Source organism: Micropterus dolomieu, linkage group LG04, assembly GCF_021292245.1.
Source record: "Micropterus dolomieu isolate WLL.071019.BEF.003 ecotype Adirondacks linkage group LG04, ASM2129224v1, whole genome shotgun sequence".
Taxonomy (NCBI): Eukaryota; Metazoa; Chordata; class Actinopteri; order Centrarchiformes; family Centrarchidae; genus Micropterus; species Micropterus dolomieu.
The window spans coordinates 32,625,873-32,646,437 of NC_060153.1; the positions used below are offsets into that span (position 1 = coordinate 32,625,873).

Sequence of the window (20,565 nt, forward strand, 5' to 3'; positions counted from 1 at the left end):
CAGCAGCAAAGATTAAATTGCACATATGAGTAAGGGTATTGCACATTATCACCATTTGTTTTAAATGGCAGGGAGATTATCATGCTGAGGCAATCTCAGAATTAAGGATGTTTATGGCAGTTGGGAAGAAACTGTGTGCGCTGTCAGTAACTTTCTACCCATGTCATCTTTTGAGGTGCCAGAGGAGCTGATTGCAGAAGCCATCAAGATGATGAGCAACTGTGTCCATACAGGATATAAAAGTCCCAGCCTCCAGCATTGCTCGCCTGCTTCTTTGCTTAGCCTTTGTTTAAAATACTTTTAGAACACAATACCTGAACACTACTTATTTTAAATTTTGACACTGGGTACCTATCCATAGGTTCTATCATAATTACAATTAAAACACATTATTTCAAGTCATACAAATATTTACATTTGTAACCTTTTAATATTTATGTTTTTATGAAAGATGAAAGATATGATTTTAATTAAACTGTTGCTTGTGTATTGGAATAATTTGTCAAATGGAGAAGACTAAATATACTTAGAACAAAAGCACATTCACCAGTTTCCTTTGTTAACTGGATATACTGTATTTTAAGGGCAAATATAATATTTAACAGCTGTAATTGAAACTATTAAGAGGTATTTATAGGTTAACATTTGCATATGTTAGTAGAAAGTAAAAAATTAAAAGCTGATGTCATGTGCTGGTTGTGACATTCACCGAGAAGTTACTCTATTGTGACAAAGAATAATCTGCACACTGAATTGTTTTGAAGCCCCATTGGAGGTATCACTTATTGTGACCTCTGAGAAGGTCTTTTGTGGCTTACACTGTATAGATGCACCTATTTACCACAGGTGCATTTAATCAGCTCTGAGACTTCAGTTTGCAACGTCACAATTAATGAATTGCACACATTCACATGATGCGCGCACATTTGTCTTTGTTTAAACTTGACTTATATCAGAACAGCAAACAAGGCACTCTTCCAAAACTTCTTAGGCTCTGGAGTGTAAGGCTACTTATTTCTCTTAAAGTATAAGGTAGAAATTGAAATTACTCCTGCACACACAGAAATTACACTGCATGATTACTTTTCAATATTTCATGTGAAATATGTGAAACTTTTTTGGGGAGTATTTTCACTTTTCAACTTCTACTAGACGTCTCCCTAAGCAAGTGTTCAGCTTTATATGTATATTTAGCTTGTACTTTGAATTAACAGTCAGAATGTGACACAATCAGCAGCAAACAACAAAAGTAAAGACAAGAACAAATATATATGTAGAATTTATTGCTATGTGAACCATATTGACTGTGGGGCATCAACGGAAGGTGGAGAGCACAAGGTCTCTAACATCCACCAGCTCCGTGATGTCATCATAGAGGAGTGGAAGAGGACTCCAGTGGCCAGTGGCCAGCTGTTTAGACATAAAAGGCTTTGTAATGTGTTATTTTGAGGGAAGAGCAAATTTACACGGTTATACAAGCTGTACACTCACTTCTTTACATCTTAGCAAAGTGTCATTTCTTCAGTGTTGTCACATGATATAATCAAATATTTACAAAAATGTGAGGGGTGTACTGATGTATTGATTTATTTTATTTATGTGTTGACAGAATTTCGTTATGCAACCAAATAGCTCACAAGATGACTTTCTGAAGTTAATGTTTAACGTATCCAGTTATTTTCAGTTCCCTCAAATTGGTCTCCTTCAGTTAAGACAGTTCTGATGTGTATGTAAATTAAACCTAAGATTAAGCAATTTAACCTCATAGTAAAGCATTAAAACGTGCTTTTCAAACAGAAAACAGAGATAATTTCAACTGTAATTATGAAAAATAAAACAATAAAAAACAATGTGGCTGTGTAATCAGCTCAGTATATTGGCAAAATAAACAATTCAAAGAAATTTCAGCCTTCAATGATCAACAACAGATATACCAATAACTTGATTCTGGTTAAACACATCACAGGTTTATTTTCTAATCCATGTCCCATTAACAAACACTGTGGCATCATATTTCTACTAAATAAGATAATTGGTAAAATTGTTTTTCTTTATATACCAACTTGGAACATGATTTTATTGGAAAATACATTTTGTACTAAGTAACCCTAACCCTAACCTTAACTACAATCTTTATCTTTAACAGAAACCACATATTGTAGTGTTTCAAGGTATTTAACATTATGGTGTCCATTCACCAGAACAAAAACACATTTTTTTGTAATTTTAAGTTAGTGTGACTTACAAAAACATTGTATGTGTGTTTTTGAGCAGTTTTTTTGCTAACAGGAGGAGACTCTAACTCCTACAGAGAACACAGATACACTGAGGAATCAGGTGACAATAACCCAAAGCCAGCATAAAGAGGTTCAGTGAATGTGGTGTTGAAGGTGTGGAGGTGGATCAGTGTGTCAGAGGAAACTCTGTAGAAGGACAGAGTGCCAGCAGGACAGTCCACATACACTGCTACTCTGTTAGAGGAGGAGGACGAGGAGGAGGAGGAGAGGACTGTCCTGATCTGATTGTGACAGACACAGTAACCTTCAATGTCAGAGCACCTCAAACTCCAGGACTGATTATTCCCTCCAAACCAGCAGTCAAATGTTTGTCCTTTTCTGCTGATTCCTCTGTAACTCACTGATATATAAACCCTTCCTTTCCACTCGACCTCCCAGTAACAGCGACCAGTCAGACCATTTCTACACAGAAGCTGAGGCCAGTGCTCAAACCTCTCTGGATGATCAGGATATAGCTGCTCCTCTGTCACTGCTGTTACTTTCCTGTTGTTGTAAGACAGTTGGATGTTTCTATTTAATGTGTTTGCGTCCAGTGTAAGTTCACAGGCATCTGATGGAGAGAACGAGACACAATACAGCAGCAGTTTACCATCTAACACACCTGATTTATTATTTATTATTATCAAATATGACAACAATACCACAGACAATGAATATTTTACATGCTTTTTAAGGATATGTCTAGGCCATATGGAGACTCCAAAACCATGGTTACATACCTAGGGTAAAAAGCCTAGTTGTCTTGAACAAAAAATGGCGGCAGGTACGTCGCTTTACTCAATGTCTCCCTTCATGTGGCTTTAGCGCAATACACTGAATTAGCATATCCTTGTTTCTACTTTCACAGTCAGCCCCAGGCCTACATGCTTGCAGCTATTAATGATTTAGCAGTCTGCAAGTCTGCACCCCCCCTTTGTTCAAGGAAAAAAAACTGAGCTCCCCCGAAGGCTATGTTATAGATGTTATACTGTATATATATATATGTATAGTTCGCACACTGAAGGGAAGGCAATTCTTTTCAGCATGGGCATGACATTGAAGCTCCGTTTGGTCAAGTAGGTGTCAATCTTAAGGTCAGCAATTTCAGTCTGGTTGAAAATTAGGTCTCATAGACTTTCATGATCATGGCTTTGCTTAAATACACTTGTGAAACACCTTTGCAACTGTTTGATTTTTGTTATAGCAGCCATCTCCCATCCCCCTGAGGGAAATGTACCTGTCGCCACTGGTTTACATGCAAACTGGATTTGGAAAACAAGGAAGATTAGAAACGTCTACCGGTTAATTTGCAACAGCAGTCCCTGCGTATTTACTGAAGTAACAATGTGTTTTGGACTAAATATATTACTGGATTGGATCGTCTGGACTTTAACAATTCAATTGCTTGTTGGTTGCTGGTCAAAAAAAAGAGGCAAGGATTATACCTGCGGTTGTGACTATCTCAAAATGGTTTGCATCAATCAAATCACAAGACTTTTGTGTACTAACTTAAACATAGCAGTTGTGTATTTAACAGGCTATCAATAAAGGTTTTAACAGACTGATTAAGATCAATCTGTATGAGTGACTCATCTTTTGGATCTTCTTTCCACAAGCTTTTGATCCAAACTACTTTAACATGTGCTGCCATGTTTTAATAAATCATACAGACACTTACACTTCCTCACACCAGGTTTCAGCCACTGCTCTCCACAGTGTTCCACCCTGGAGGAAGAAACAGTTAGAATGAACCTCATAAAACTTCACTCAGATCCACATAAAAACTAAACAGCTGCATTTTTTCATTAACGATTAAACGATTAACTGTACACAAAATACTCAAAAACTCAATTCAAATGAGGAAAAACTCCCCAAAAAAACCTTTAATGGGAAAACATAATGGGAGAAAAGTCACAATGAGTAACAGGACAGGACAAGTACTAATTTTTTCAGTGGTAACAGAAGCTGTGGTGGGGTTTTTAGGAGCAGTTTACATGAAGTTTTATAAACTAAATTTGGGAATAAAGACCACACCTCAAACACATCCCATTCCCGCTAGTATTTAAGCACACCTTATCCATTCTCTTCCCCTCTGAATTATTTTTCACATCCTTCCCTCCCACCCACTCTCTTGTTTGAATGCAGGAACCACTGGGGGCTCTATCCACAGCAGAGCACATGTAGAGACGGTTCCCCTACACAGAGTCTCAACTCCCCTGGTTAACGACATTCCAGGACACATGGAGTCTTCTGCTTACCTGCCACCAGCTGACTCCGATCCATCGTTCTCATCCATCCATCCATCCCTCACCTCAACCCTCTATCCCTCACTTTTCCATTCCCTCATCCATCACTCTTATCTCTTCATTTCCTTACCCTCGACTCTCATCCCCACATCCCTCGACCCCTTACTCTTCTTCCTCATCTCTTCATCCCTCCATCGGGATCCCTACATTCTGCCATATAATCTCGGCTCTTCTCCATCTGTATCATACAATAAAATATCCTAAATCCATATATATATGATGGTGTGGTTTTTGTTAGTGAATCAATGCTTGTCAATCAAAGAAATATATTGATATAAGAGTTGTTATTTCTAGTCAACTTATAACAAGCAGTGTATCGGCAAACATCTCAGGGTTCATACTGGAGCAGAAGATTACTGATGTATGTAAAACATTTTGCTCTATTGTGCAGAAGCTGGTTATACACCAAGGGCGTAGAATTTTGCAGGGATCTAGCAACTGCTTAAATGTCCTTAGAAATGTTTTCACAACAATTAAAACACTGTTGTCCATCAGTGTCTGGTCAATGTATCTGGTACACAAACTCAGCTCTCATTCCCTAATACAAGTCCAATAAGTTATATATAATAAGTCGACTGATCCATACAGCATCAACATGAAAATTGTACTTTTCATGCAGAAAAGCTGATAAAAACTTGTAGCGTGAGTTAAGACAATGTACAAGACTACATTAAAAAAACGTCCTCAAATGTCATAAAAAAAAAAGGCCTTAATCATCTGCTGATGAAGTTTAAGTATGATGAAGTATGTAATGTATCTAAAACACTGGAAAAGCTACTAAATGGACCTTGAGCTAAGCTTGTTTTGTCAACTGTTGTTTCCAAGGTCAAACTATGGTATTATGGTTTACAAACACTTGACTATTTATCAAAAATAATGTGTGTTATCAGCATTAGTGAGTGATAAACACCAGATCCTGGTCTGAAACTGGTCAGAAGGTCAGTCTAAGTGGGGGCAGCAACTCTCAGGTTATAAGTCTTCACTGTTCAGGGCTAATGGTTCAGACTGAACCGACCATGTGAGACAGAGAAACAGTGTGTGCTTTTGTTATTTGTTAGTACCTGAGAGTGTCTAGTCTCCAAAGTGGATCCTTGTGTCCAGCAGATAGCAGCTTTTCTACTGAGTCTCCTGGATGATTGTAGCTCAGGTCCAACTCTCTCAGATGGGAGGGGTTGGATCTCAAAGCTGAGACCAGAGAAGTACAGCCCTCCTCTGTGATCAGACAGCCTGACAGCCTGGAGAGACACACAAACTAATATTACATTATTATTATTATTATATCCATCCATAGTCAACCAATTACCCTCGGTACAGGTTCGCGGGGGGATGGAGCCAATCGCAGCTGACACCCTGGACAGGTTGCCAATCCATCGCAGGGCCACACACAGACAAACAACCAGTCACAATCACGCACTAGTCTGCATGTCTTTGGATGGAGCACCCGGAGAGTACCCACGCAGACGCGGGGAGAACATGCAAACTCCACACAGAAAAGCCAGGGCAACCGGGGTTTGAACCCGCAATCCTTCTTGCTGCTGATGTGAGGCGATAGCGCCAACCACTGCACCAGCATGTTTCCATCTATTAGCAAAACCTTTTTGACTACATCCATTTCACACTAAAGTAACATTTCAATCAATGTTTCCATCAACCCACATCAGCAGACCCAGCATCAGAAGCAGAAAACTTCACCACCTCCATGCCTGAGTTGCCATTTTCCACAATCCTAAAACCGTCCAGGAAGCGGGAGAGTCCAACTCTTACTCAACTTCTTCAGTGGTTTATCACTCCTTAACATTTAAGAACATTTCACCTGACAAATCGTCTGCCTCACAACAAACAGCAGATTTCAGCATTAGCACGTTCCAGCAAGGCACCCCAACAACCAGCCTTTCCTTCAGCCGTCTGCCCACTCCCACTAACCGCCAACTGGACCACACCAGACTGTGACAGACTGTGACAGCATTATCTTAAAAGTCTAAGGGAAGGTACTTTAGTGCTGTTCTTTGTTGGTGTTTCAAAGAAGAATGTAGTTCTAAAACAACTGATGCTAGTAGCATATATGCTAAACTCTTTAGCATCATTGTTTAGAGTGAAAAGTCACTTCTCACACTTGTCATCACACAAGTCTAGCATTGGGGCAAACCCTTAGCTAATGTTGTAGCTGCCAGTACTTCGTCATAGGATTGGTGATTGGTGCAAATGAATTATTTTACAGACACAATCACATAGCTTGAAGCCTGGCAAGAGGTATTCTTGTGATCTTGCAAGTTCCAGGGTAAGCAATTTGACCTAGCTGGAGCTTCTGGCACCGTGATGCCAGCACTCCCAGCAACTACAACAGCTGGCTTAAGTTGGGGTAATAGACACTGAGATGCCAACCCCCCCTCCCGCAGCCCACCTCCAGCAACCATGGCAGCTTGCTCTAGTCAGGGATTCTGGCACCGGCATTTCAGGATCTTCACCATTCCAGCCTTACAAGCCTTAGCAGTGCTCATCAACTGGAACCATTGGCACAGCTTTCCTCCACATCTGTTTCCATTTTTAACTCCAGTCAACAAGCAATCATCAAATTCACCGCCTCCTTATCTCATCCTTCCAATCGTCATCCTAACTCTTTCATCTGCCGTCCTTCAGCTCCTAATAGTCTACACAAACAGATAGTAGATGGTATTAGGTCTTGCTCTTATTACTCATTCTAGAAGTTTATAAGCCAGGCGCCCTATGCAGATACCTGTTCTACACCGCTTCCTCCATATTCTGCCATGATGCAAAACAACACATAAATTAAGCCATAAAACCCCTAATCATCGACTGCCAGAACTCTATTGTCAACACTCAGCTCGGAAAAGTTTCCATCACTTTCACTACCAGTGCAACTGAACTGTATGGTTGTTTGATCTCATAAACGTGTCCTGTTTTGTCAAAACATTTATTGATGACGTACATCATCAATGTTCACCATAGCTTTTTCTCAAAACTTCTAACTAGCAGGCCTGGCCCGGCCTCTAACCCAACTAACCCATCTCCTCTTCTTCGCTCTCGTATTCATGTCCCCCCACATATTTCTCTATCTTGTTTCCTTGTTCCTTATTGAGGAGGTCCATTGTGCCTGTTGCTACAGCGGTTTTCACACCGAAGCTTCCCCACAATACAGAAGTGAATCAAAGCTGTACAGCAAGTCCAAGCCTCGCACACAATCTTTTGTTTCATGTTTTAGGCCTTGGAAAAAATGTATTCATCATTCCAGGAAGACAGTTGACATCTTTGAGATAACAAAAATATATTTTAATGGTATCTTACAGAGTGCTGAGGTTAAAAAAAGGGGTTAAGTCTTCTAGCGCTGTAGCTTCTAGAACAAGGGATTTCATAGTCTAAGACTGTGGGCCTCCTATCAGACAAAGCTTGGAAAAAGGCATCCATTCACACCCCCTTAGTTTACTTGCTTAGTTACGCTCATTTCCTGTATGTACATCCTACAGATGTTGGGTATTCTTTTAATAGACAATTAACAGCAAGCAAGATTTCAAGGGTTATCTGTTAAAGAGAAGCTGAATCCTGACCTGAGATTTTCCAGTGTACAGTATGGCTTCTCCAGACCAGCAGAGAGCAGCTTCACTCCTGAATCATGCAGGTCGTTGTTACTCAGGTCCAGCTGTCTCAGACTAGAGGACTGGGAGCTGAGAACTGAGGATAGAGCTTTGCAGCTTCTTTCTGACAGATTACAGCCACTCAGCCTGAATGACAGTTAGTGATAAATACAAACACCAATACTGTTTCTGTCATCTACAACGTACAACACATCACATTTGTAGGGTTGTCCTTACTGAGTTGATGAGTCGCACAAACATACGTATACTACTGAGATCTATCGGACATTAATGGGATACCGATTACTTACACAAATTAATTTGAGCCTTGAATTATTTTTTTAAAATTATTATAGCATTCATCTGTGCAGGCATAATAAAACTAAAACAATGAAACATTTTCAATTAAGAAACAAATAAATTTGTTACTAAATCCTGTGACTACCCATTGACTAAAACCTGTATTATTTAAGAACAACCCTACATGTGTGACAGTCTCTGCAGTTACATGTGCACTTACAGAGCTTTCTTGGAGGCTTTGACCACTGGCAGCAGCCTCAGAAGAGCCTCCTCTGAAGCAGAGTATTTCTTCAGGTCAAACACGTCCAGATCTTTTTCTGATGACAGTAAGATGAAGCCCAGAGCTGACCACTGAGCAGGAGAGAGTTTATCTGTGGAGAGACTTCCTGAACCCAGGAACTGTTGGATCTGCTCCACTAGAGAACATGCCTTAAGTTCATTCAGACAGTGGAAGAGATTGATGTTTCTCTCTGGAGACAGATTCTCGCTTATCTTCTCTTTGATGTACTCAACTGTTTCCTGATTGGTCTGTGAGATATTTCCTGTGTGTGTCAGCAGGCCTCGTAGGAGAGTCTGATTGGTCTTCAGAGAAAGACCCAGGAGGAAGCGGAGGAACAAGTCCAGGTGTCCATTTGGACTCTGTAAGGCCTTGTCCACCGCATTTTGGTAGAGAAGTGTTGGTTTAGGTTTGTCGCTTAAGAGTTTAGACCACATACCAGGTTGTTCTTCTGCCAGCAGATTAACACCAGATTTGAAGAAGGTCAGGTGGACATGAAGAGCAGCCAGAAACTCCTGAACGCTCAGATGGATGAAGCAGAACATCTTGTCCTGGTACAACTCGCTCTCCTCTCTAAAGATCTGTGTGAACACTCCTGAGTACACTGAGGCTGCTCTGATATCTATGCCACACTCTGTCAGGTCTGATTCATAGAAGATCGGGTTGCCTTTCAGCAGCTGCTCAAAAGCCAGTTTTCCCAGAGACTCAATCATATTTTTGCTCTTTTTATTCCAGTGTGGATCTGTCTCAGCTCCTCCATCATACTTGATGTTCTTCAGTTTAGACTGCACTACCAGGAAGTAGATGTACATCTCAGTCAGGGTCTTGGGCAGCTCTCCTCTCTCTCTGGTCTTCAACACATCCTCCAGAACTGTAGCAGTGATCCAGCAGAAGACTGGGATGTGGCACATGATGTGGAGGCTTCGTGATGTCTTGATGTGGGAGATGATTCTGCTGGCCTGCTCCTCATCTCTGAACCTCTTCCTGAAGTACTCCTCCTTCTGTGGGTCAGTGAACCCTCTGACCTCTGTCACCATGTCAACACACTCGGGAGGGATCTGATTGGCTGCTGCAGGTCGTGTGGTTATCCAGAGGCGAGCAGAGGGAAGCAGGTTCCCCCTGATGAGGTTTGTCAGCAGCACATCCACTGAGGTGGACTCTGTAACATCAGTCAGGACCTCATTGTTGTGGAAGTCCAGAGGAAGTCGACACTCATCCAGACCGTCAAAGATGAACACAACCTGGAACTCTTCAAAGCTGCAGATTCCTGCTTCTTTGGTTTCAGGAAAGAAGTGATGAACAAGTTCCACCAAGCTGTACTTTTTCTCTTTCAGCACATTCAGCTCTCTGAAAGTGAATGGAAATGTGAACTGTATGTCCTGGTTGGCTTTGTCTTCAGCCCAGTCCAGAGTGAACTTCTGTGTTAAGACTGTTTTCCCAATGCCAGCCACTCCCTTTGTCATCACTGTTCTGATTGGTTCATCTCTTCCAGGTGGGGATTTAAAGATGTCTTCTTGTCTGATGGTTGTTTCTGGTCTGTCTGGTCTCCTGGATGCTGTTTCAATCTGTCTGACCTCATGTTCATCATTGACCTCTGCAGTCCCTCCCTCTGTGATGTAGAGCTCTGTGTAGAGCTGATTCAGAAGGGTTGGGTTTCCTGCTTTAGCAATCCCCTCAAACACACACTGATACTTCTTCTGCAGGTTAAATTTGAATTGACGTCGACAAACTGCAGCAACGGCTCCTTAATGAAAAAACAACAATTCAATGAGGAGATGTTTGGCTCGGGCAGAATTAGCTTTTGATACTGACACAGCGGTGTATAGTGTAAAAAAGCGGAGAGCAGGGGTGATGGGGTGAGCTCTTTCTGCATCACGTGCATGCTAGTAGTCCAAGTGGAAACAGCAGAGAGAGAGTTGTAGTTTATACGCTCTGTACAGTGCCAGAAACAGTAATGAAGGCAATGAAAAGGAGAAAAAATTGTGAACATTTGTCATAAATTAGGAGAAATAGAAGAAATCAATACAGAGAGGGCAATGAAAACAGGAGTCTCTCGTGAAAATTGTGAGGGTTGGCAAGTTGTTAGAAGTCAGTGCACAGCATGTATAGCATGTAGCCTACTTAGACCCAATGACACTTTGTTGCTAGTCCCAACACTGGGCCTGAAATTTTATCCCACCAATTGCAGTCGCCGATGAGTTGCTCCTTTTTTCTTGAGCATAGCGAGCATGTGGCTGACAGAAACAAAGAGCGAGTGGCAGGTGATTGCAGAGGTTAAGCCATGAAGTGTAGGAGTAAATGTACAGTGTAGGTTGGTGGTGGGGGTATGGGTGTATATGCCTTTGATGTGAGAGACCCTGGTTCAGTTCCCACTGTGACACATTCACAGGGCTGAAGTGACACTTCAGCCCTGGATATACTTGCTTTTAACTACGTGTTTGCGTACGCAAGATGGCCGTTTCTTTGGAGCGTAGGTTGTGCACGTCCCCAGTAATTAATGCTACGCGTATGTAGTTGGCGGTATGCAGTTGGTTTGCTAACCGGCATTAAACGCAAAAGAATAATAATAAGAAGAAGGTCAGCAGCAGACTCAGAAAAGATTTATGGCAGGATCTTTAAATTAAAACTCCTGGAGCTAGTCCGCAATTACCGAGATCGTTATGATGTCTCATTAAAACCACAACCTCCTTGAGTGTTGTTTGTTTACGATGTGCAAATTCGGATGTTGACAGAGTAAGATAATCCGGTGTCGGCGAGGGATGAACTGGTCCCTCTAGTGGATTCAGGTTTAATCCTCCAGGTACACTCAAAGTACGCAGGCAAGTATGTGAACAATGCTGTTTGCGTCGCCTACGCATTGTTAAAAAGTAAGTCTATCCAGGGCTTAGTGCATGCGACCTCTGACGTATATAGCAATTGAAAGTCACTTTGGATAAAAGCTTCAGCTAAATGAATAAATGTAGGTTACAGTTTGTCAGTAATTAAAGCCTACAATTGTAACCTGGGTTGTTTACAAGCTGCTAGAAAATATGTTTTAGATGATGTCAGGAAGTTTTACATGGCATAGTCCACCTATGTTGAGGGTGTTCAATCAATTCATCATCTTAATACAGCATCTTCATGAAGTTAATTTGTTAACTTAGGTTCAGGAACAGCGGCCACGCCTCAACAACTCCACCAATCACATGTCAAGGCTACATATACCCGCTCTGCTAGGCCTGCCCCGCTTGTTTCAGATTGCTCGTCCCACCCTCCCTCTCCCTTTATCCATTCATCCTACACACATCCACTCATCCTCTGTTCCCTCCATCCACTCATCCCTGCTCCCTTCATCCCCTCTTCCCTTATCCCCTCATCCCCCATCCCTGCTCTCCTCATCCCCTCATCCCCCATCTCTGCTCCCGTCATCCCTTCATCCCCCCATCCCTTCATCCCATCATCCCCCCATCCCAGCTCCCCTCTTCCCTTCTCCACTAATCCCTTCCTATTCAATCAGTTGCACAGCTTTCTCATGTGTCATCTAGGCACCGTCTGGGGGGCTTGAAATAAGCTCGGGTGAAAACACTTCCAAGACGGAACCACCACTCTGAGTCTCTGCCCTGTCTTCTGTACACCCTCTCAGACCAGCCTATCAGACGACACTCTTCTTCCACCATCACCCTTCCTCTCTATATGCATTAATCCATCCTCCCTAATCCATGCATTCCCATTTGCATGTACCTCTAAATCACACATTGTTGTGGCGTGTTCCTTGATTGTGAAGATCAGTTTAATAGAAAGATGTCTTCGAGTTTTTGGCAGTATTGAAAGTCATACCGTTGGGATTTCGTTGGGATCGTGATACCACTCTACCCTAGTTGATAGTGGTGTGATGAGATCTTGTACCACGAGATCTCGTCACAAGAGAATGCATTGTTACAGTAAGGCAGAGTGAGCATTGTGTGACTGGGGTGAGATAGACTCAGCGATGGCTTAGAAGGAACAGAAAAAGTAAAGAACTGTGACGGAATGCAAAAGTATTGCGTGGGACTGTAAAAGTACTGCAAAGTTACACAAAGTATGGCAAAGGAACACAAAAGTAGTCCTCAAAGATATTTTGCTCTGACCTTCAGGGGACTCATTCTCGTGAAACAAATATTGTGTATTTTTTCATCAGTGTATCGTCAAACCCCTACTAGTGGATGTTAGTAATAATATAACAAAAGTCTTGTGTGAAAAAGCCTCTTACTGCTCTGCAGACAATCAGCCAGCTCCTTTTTCCTTCGCACATGGAGTCTGTGGAGAAAGCAAAGTGTGATGATTTAAAATATCATCAGATAAACATTTTAGAGCATGTTGCTTTTGGGGACATTTTGATTAAGAGATTAAGAGGCATTACTTGATATAATTTTCTGGAACCAATCATGCCACCTTCAGGTTGATCTAAATAAATGCTCAGTGTGATTAGTGAAAAAGTATCTAGTTCATCAAACCATGGTTTGTTTGTTTTTAACAAATTTTATGGAAAACTGGATTGTGCCTAAGTAGCCTACTAAATCTGGTGCTGATACAAAACTGAAAAGTCAAGAGAACGGAAATTTATTTTACAAAACTTTGTTTAACTCAGCAGATTTTCATAAAAGTGGTCACTTTACACAAGTCATACAAAATATTATGAAACATTCATGCTAGCTGGGATTATGCTAACTTACTGAGACCCAGATGAAGGTTGTCCTTTAAACACTAAAGGCTGACCCTTGGACCGGTCACTCCTTATGGACACACAGCTGGATCCAGGTCCAGCAGAGTCTGGTCTCTGCTGCTTCTCTGGGCTTCAACACAACACACACAGAGCTTTGAGTGTGAATAATGATGGTGGAGAGATCTAAATGCTGAGCTCTGACATGGAGAAGAGTCATGGACAGTTAGAGATCCTCATCTCACCTCTGAGCTTTGGTCCTGCTGCCATGTTTGCCCCACAGAGTGCTTTTAGAGGGAGGGACTCCCTCCTCTGTCTCCTCACACTGATTCATAGCAGAGCCCACACCTTCACACAAACACAAAGACATGCTGTCAGAGCACAATTATTGGTGGTGGTTGAGGTGAGTCCCCCCCCACTTCACTGTGAAGCGCTTTAAGTTTCTATGATAAAGCGCTATATAAATGTAATTCATTATTATTATATCATTTATCATTACTTATTACGCTGGATTCCCGTCCACATCAAGAGACTCTCTACCTTCATCTGGAGCAGAGATCCAACTGTTGGCCCATTCATTGATTAGCTGATACAGTAACTTGCAAGATGGTAGTTTTGGATGCGTTTTAGTCATTTTTCCAGAAAAAAAAACAAACACAAGCTGATTTAAGCTTCTTTAATGTGAGATGCTGCTGCTTTTCTCTGCGTCCTGTCTTTTTAATTTAAACCTTTTGTGTCGTTGGATTTCAGACTTGTGAAGTGGTCTAGTCTAAACAATTGATTATATGTCAGAAAAACTGACAAACTGTGATTATAATGAGAAGATGCTTCTTATTGATTCATGAGGAAGAATCAAAGCAGTCTGATGTGCAGCCAGAAAGCCAGTGAGACAGAATCACACAGCAGCTGGGGTAGTTTTGCTATCAGTCCACTAGATGTCCTCGTGCTTTGTGTATCTCAGATCAGAGGTTTTTTTCAAAGTCTGGAACTGTGAAACAACAGCTGGACTGCTCTTAGTATTGAACAGTTTCTTATATTTCAAACTGGTTATTATTATTCCAAATCACTTTAGTTTTTGCAGCTCATTTACACATACACACTCAGAGACTACGCAATGGAGCAACCATCCATCTGTAATTATTTGGGGTTCAGTGTTGTGCCCAAGAACACTTCACCGACCCTGTGATCAGTGGACGACCTGCTCTACCCGCTGAGCCACAGCTGGCCGTAAATCAAATATGTTATTTGCCTCTATGAGCTGAGTGTCACAGTCAACTGCTACACAATAAATGCATCGATGCCACTGCTGAGGATGACTTTCATCATTCAAACTTAATTTCATTCATCTGAACGCAATAATTTTCTAAAATAGAAATTTTACACTCATCAGCTTTGCCCTTCCCACTCACACCTTCAAATTTTCTGAAAGAGTTTCTCAAACCTAAAATAAATAATGACATCATACAGGAACCACAAAGAGAATTCAGATGTAGCAGATATCCACTTACTTAATTTATTTCCATGAATGTCTGTCAGTGCAGCAGCTCATCAAGTGTCCTGATTTGGTCTGTGTAGAAAAAGAGGGTTAGATTCAGTCTCACTCCACCCAGCAGCATGAAAACATTGTAAACCAGTCCAAAGTTCAGCTTTTACAGTTTAATCATGAGTTTATCTCGAGTTGCGTGCCAAGCAAGTCTTTGTTTTCTTATTTGCTTTCTCCTATTTTCTGTCTCTTTCCCTCCCCTTTGTTTTCTCTTGTTTTTTTTTCCAGGTGGATTCCAGAATGATTGGCTCCCACCTGTGCAGTCTGGCCTGGCTGCTCTTTGGTCAAACTATTCTGAAGCTGGCCAATCATCATGCCAAGCCAACCAATAAAAGAAGTCTGGAAGGGCTTACTCTCTCTGACCCTGTGATAAATAACAGTAAATAAATCACCTTTAATTGTCACTGCCACTCTGACTTGATTTCTTTGGTTGTTGTGTTGTTGTCTCCTTTTTTATTTCTTAAGTGACGTAACAACATGAATATTTTAGTCCCTTTAACATTTACAGCAGCTGACCTGCTTTCATTAAAACATGTTCATCATCAGACTTATTGTCTTCATACCAAAACAGTTCATCTCTGCTGTCCACCAAAGCGCTGTCAATGTTTCTGGTATTTTGGACAAAAAGTAAATGTTTGACAAGTCCAGTTAATGAACTAAACCTAAAGACTGTTAGTGGAGCTTTATGAGAAAATTAACTCTGCTAGATGCTCAGATAGCCTTCGACATTTTACTCATGTCGTATTTTAACCTGCAATGATAATTTCAGTTATTAGTTCATCATATTGTGTATTATTAATCTGAATCCACAAAATAACTAAAGTAAAAATAAATATAGTTGAGTACAAGTACCTCAAAACTGTATTTGTTAAACTGTGTTCAAACTATAAAATATTAAAATAGTTATAATCCAACCCTCCCTGTGGCAGGGAAATGATTGCTACATCCTGCTCGGATTCTAACAGTCTTTATTGTGTCCTGACAGTAAATCATACAGTATATTGTCGGTTACTAGGCACTGACGCAAATCTTTTACAGGATGTTACGGTTTGATGATTGTGTCATCTTGCAGAAGATAAGATAAGATACAACCATTTCTGGAAACTTGTCTTTGGCTTCACCAGGTACATTAAAAACATCATAACACAGGACACATACGACCATTACATATGAACACAGGAACCAATAAGAGCTTCAAGTAGACCAGTTATCAAAATACAGATAAAAAAAATCATAAAATCATTTTTAAAAAGGTTTTTTGTTGCCCTGGGTACCCTATAATGCCTTCCCGAGGGAAGCTTGTCAAATTCAACAAACAGGGAATGTTTGCAAATGAAAGGTACCAACAACAACACTGGTAGAACACGCAGCTGGGTTCAGGTCCAGGAGAGTCTGGTTAACGCAACACACACAGAGAGCTGACAAACAGTCTGATCTGTTATGTAGTCTGTAGCTTTTCCTGCTGGGGATAGTTTGATTTATTAACTATTAATTGAGTGAACCCCAAAATGTTTTGTCAGTTTATTGTTTTTTTAACAGATTTACTGTTAATTAGATCAAACCTTCAGAGTGACTCATGTTTTTGGATCTTATCAAACTGAAAATTGAACGCAGATTCAGAAGCTTTTTTAAAACTACTTTAACATATGGCTGCCTTGTTTTCATGAATCTAAGTGAACACACACTTACACTTCCTCAGACAGATTTCATCCTCTGCTCTCCACCATGTTCCACCCTGGAGAAATAAACAAAGTCAGAATGAACCTTCAGAAGCTTCCTCATCAGTGATCTTCATAAAACTTGACTCAGATCCACATTAAGACGAAACAGCTGCATTTATAAAACACACTTCACACAAAACTCTTAATCAAAATAAAAGAAAACATCCAATAAATCAAGACAAAAAACTAAAAGTTAGTGGTCAACAGATGGACTCAAAAGTTGAATAAAATCTCACATCTTCTTCATCCTCTTCTTCATCAGCAATCTTCAGAACACTTCCCTCAGATTCACCCATAGACTGTAGGATCCACCATTAAAACAAAACAAATGCATTTCTAAAACACATTTCACACAGACCCAATTAACTTTACATGCAATATTTAAAAAATAAAAAGGTCTGACAAAAAGGAAATATCAAAAAAATAAAGATCAACACAATAATTACGTGCAGTTAAAAGGGCTACTACCGTACCACCGTGAGTCATATATTAGGAAATTTTTACTTTTTTGTTTAGTTCAGTTTGACTGATTTACATTTAAATTCAATGATTTTGCTGACGCTTTTATCCAAAGCAACTTACAATTGCTATATATGTCAACTCATTACTTGATTCCTGAAAATTTTAAATTGCGATACACATTACCACCAAAAATAAGAAAGGCAAAACAACAAAGAGGCAAGCTTCTGCCTGGTGATTACCTAGTCAGGGCGTTCAAAACTCCAAGCGACTGTAGCAGTTACCCAGTCAAGGCACAACATACAGCAACAAACACAAATGAACTAAACAAAGGGGTGACCACTACACTCAAAGGCCACTAGATATACATTTACCTCACTTCACGGATGTTTGATCCCAGACGAGCCTCCATTTGTTATGCTATTATTAATAATAATAATAATACATTTTATTTATAGGGGCCTTTCAGAACACTCAAGGTCACCTCACAAACCACAAATAAATCAATAAAACTAACAGCAAATATAATTACAGTGCATAAAATCAGGGTAAATTAAAAATTGGAAACAAAAGATTGCCGTGACCAGATAAACAGTGATTATGTTGGAAATTCCAACAGAGACTAATCTGTCAAGGAGGATGATGTGAGAGATGGTGTCAAAGGCTGAAATTGTTGGGGTCTGCACCAGGTTTCTTAAGTATCGGAGTTATTGCAGCTGATTTTAGAGATGGGGGAACAATACCAGAAGTGAGAGAGGAATGTATAATGATAGTTATTAGGGAGGAGAGAGAGCAGGCTTTTATCAAGAGCTTTTTTACGAAGCTCTTAGGCAGCTCTATGGAGCAAACAGCAATCCATCACCAACTCAATCCAACTACAGAAAAACACCTTTAAGAGGAGGAAAAAGGAAAAACAGCACAGGGAAACACAGACAGCCCTAACTAGCTGTATATTGACATTCATTTCTGATTTTCATGTGAATTTGGTGAGTTTCACTCAAAGTAACATCTTGAATTCATATTAATGTAAAATCTGGATTTCTTAATGTTTTTCATGATTTTTTTTCCAGGACATTAACCTGAAAATGTCTGAGAACAATGTAGCTAAACAGGATGTAGTTACAGTCAATTACACTTCTAACTTACTTTGTGTTAATGTTCATGCATTTAAATAAAAGAGGCACTCATGCAGTTTAACCGGCTACTTCATTACATGAAGATGTTTTACAATGAATGATGAACTGTTTCTGCAGAAGCATCAGACAGTTGTTGAAGCCCGTCACATCACACGGATTGAATTCTTATCAGTCATTAAGAATATTGGGGGAGCAACAATTAAAAAAGGATCCCGCTGAATTTAATTTAAATAAAATTAAGAATATTATTGAAAATGTCTTGAAATGTAAATTAATTCTTTAGCATATATTAAATGATTGATTCACTGTCAAATATGACAGTTTTTCAGTTTGAACGAAGATCCAAAAATATGAAAATATTTTAACATTAAGATGCATTAAAGTGACCAGAAGATTACTGAATTACAACATACCGTTGCCTTTTGGTGGATTTATTAAAAAAACAGAAGAACATGAAACAAATCAACTGGACCAGAGGTCTACCACCTAGGGCAGTTTCTAACGTTTGGCCCCCAAGAAAGGAGCGTCTCACAATTTAACTTAGTGTCACCTGTGTTTAGGAAACAGAGGCTCCTTTCCCACACTATGACTAGACATTACAGACCACACACAGCCTAAATGATGGACAACATAATATGATAGACTAAGTACAAGTACTTATATACAAGTATATGAGATATAGTGATTCATGTGCATAGAAGTTTCTGCTGCTGCAACACCATACGCAGAGCAGCCTTTTCCCCAAGCTATCAGACTTTTAAACTCAAATTCTCAGCACTGCTCTATAGAATAGTTTATTTCTGTTTCTGTTCCATTTTATAATTGCTTTGTTTTACTGTTTATTGTCTCATACGTAGCAGATGGGAGTTACAAACTCAGTTTCATTTTACAGCCTGTTGTAATGTCACAAATAAATCTACCTACTCCCTTCTACAATAGATCTAATGGATTGAACACATATGGGTAAAGGATTTTCTGCTGCCACAATATAAACAGCTGTTCTGATTCTAATCTTTCTGTATTCCATTCATTGTTTGATCTGATATGTTTGATATGTAACCAGCATGCAGCAGCTGTACTATTTAAATCTGACGCAGGTTTTGTAAAGGAACACATTAATTACATGATTTTACTTTACACTGTAAAAATACAACAATACAAATAGTCATTACAAGGTAAAAGTACAGCAATCAAATATTATATAGTATTTCACAGAATATACGATGAATTATTATATTAACATCACCTTGGAAGATAACTTTAACTTGAAGGAAAAGCAAAAGAAAAGGAATGTGTTTTTAAAACATTTATTTATTTGGATGATGAGACAAGGCCTTTGTAAATGGGAGGTTTTATACATTTCTGAATAAATACATAAGGAATAAACCTTCTGGTTTTGAGTATACAAAATACTGATTATGTACAAGTTAAAATATTGACAGCTGTCTTGTGTCTCCGATCCATTGTCATATGTAGCCAATAACATCAATGCAACTTCACTGCTCAGAGCAGGCCAGCAGCTGATATTTTCATCATTGTATTTAGTGAAGGCACACCTGCATACACCTCTCTAAAAGCACACAAACCCCTTTGCTCATCTGTCGTGGCCCTACTCGACATAAACATACACTACCGTTCAAAAGTTTGGGGTCACATTGAAATGTCCTTATTTTTGAAGGAAAAGCACTGTACTTTTCAATGAAGATAACTTTAAACTAGTCTTAACTTTGAAGAAATACACTCTATACATTGCTAATGTGGTAAATGACTATTCTAGCTGCAAATGTCTGGTTTTTGGTGCAATATCTACATAGGTGTATAGAGGCCCATTTCCAGCAACTATCACTCCAGTGTTCTAATGGTACAATGTGTTTGCTCATTGGCTCAGAAGGCTAATTGATGATTAGAAAACCCTTGTGCAATCATGTTCACATATCTGAAAACAGTTTAGGTCGTTACAGAAGCTACAAAACTGACCTTCCTTTGACCAGATTGAGTTTCTGGAGCATCACATTTGTGGGGTCAATTAAACGCTCAAAATGGCCAGAAAAACAGAACTTTCATCTGAAACTCGACAGTCTATTCTTGTTCTTAGAAATGAAGGCTATTCCATGCGAGACATTGCTAAGAAACTGAAGATTTCCTACAACGGTGTGTACTACTCCCTTCAGAGGACAGCACAAACAGGCTCTAACCAGAGTAGAAAAAGAAGTGGGAGGCCGCGTTGCACAACTGAGCAAGAAGATAAGTACATTAGAGTCTCTAGTTTGAGAAACAGA

General features: G+C 39.9%; 1 protein-coding gene across 1 annotated transcript; it reads right to left on the minus strand.

Annotated features, from left to right (window-relative positions):
* Positions 1-1,263: 1,263 nt before the first annotated feature.
* On the minus strand, positions 1,264-17,003 carry LOC123970370 (NLR family CARD domain-containing protein 3-like). Its single transcript, XM_046048383.1, has 11 exons — positions 16,928-17,003; positions 16,660-16,705; positions 14,936-14,994; positions 13,673-13,775; positions 13,441-13,560; positions 12,978-13,024; positions 8,693-10,493; positions 8,146-8,319; positions 5,644-5,817; positions 3,955-4,001; positions 1,264-2,847 (listed from the first exon to the last, which is right to left on the minus strand). The coding sequence occupies exons 4-11, from the start codon at positions 13,759-13,761 to the stop codon at positions 2,306-2,308; spliced, it is 2,994 nt and encodes a 997-aa protein (XP_045904339.1). The 5' UTR covers positions 13,762-13,775; positions 14,936-14,994; positions 16,660-16,705; positions 16,928-17,003; the 3' UTR covers positions 1,264-2,305.
* Positions 17,004-20,565: the final 3,562 nt, after the last annotated feature.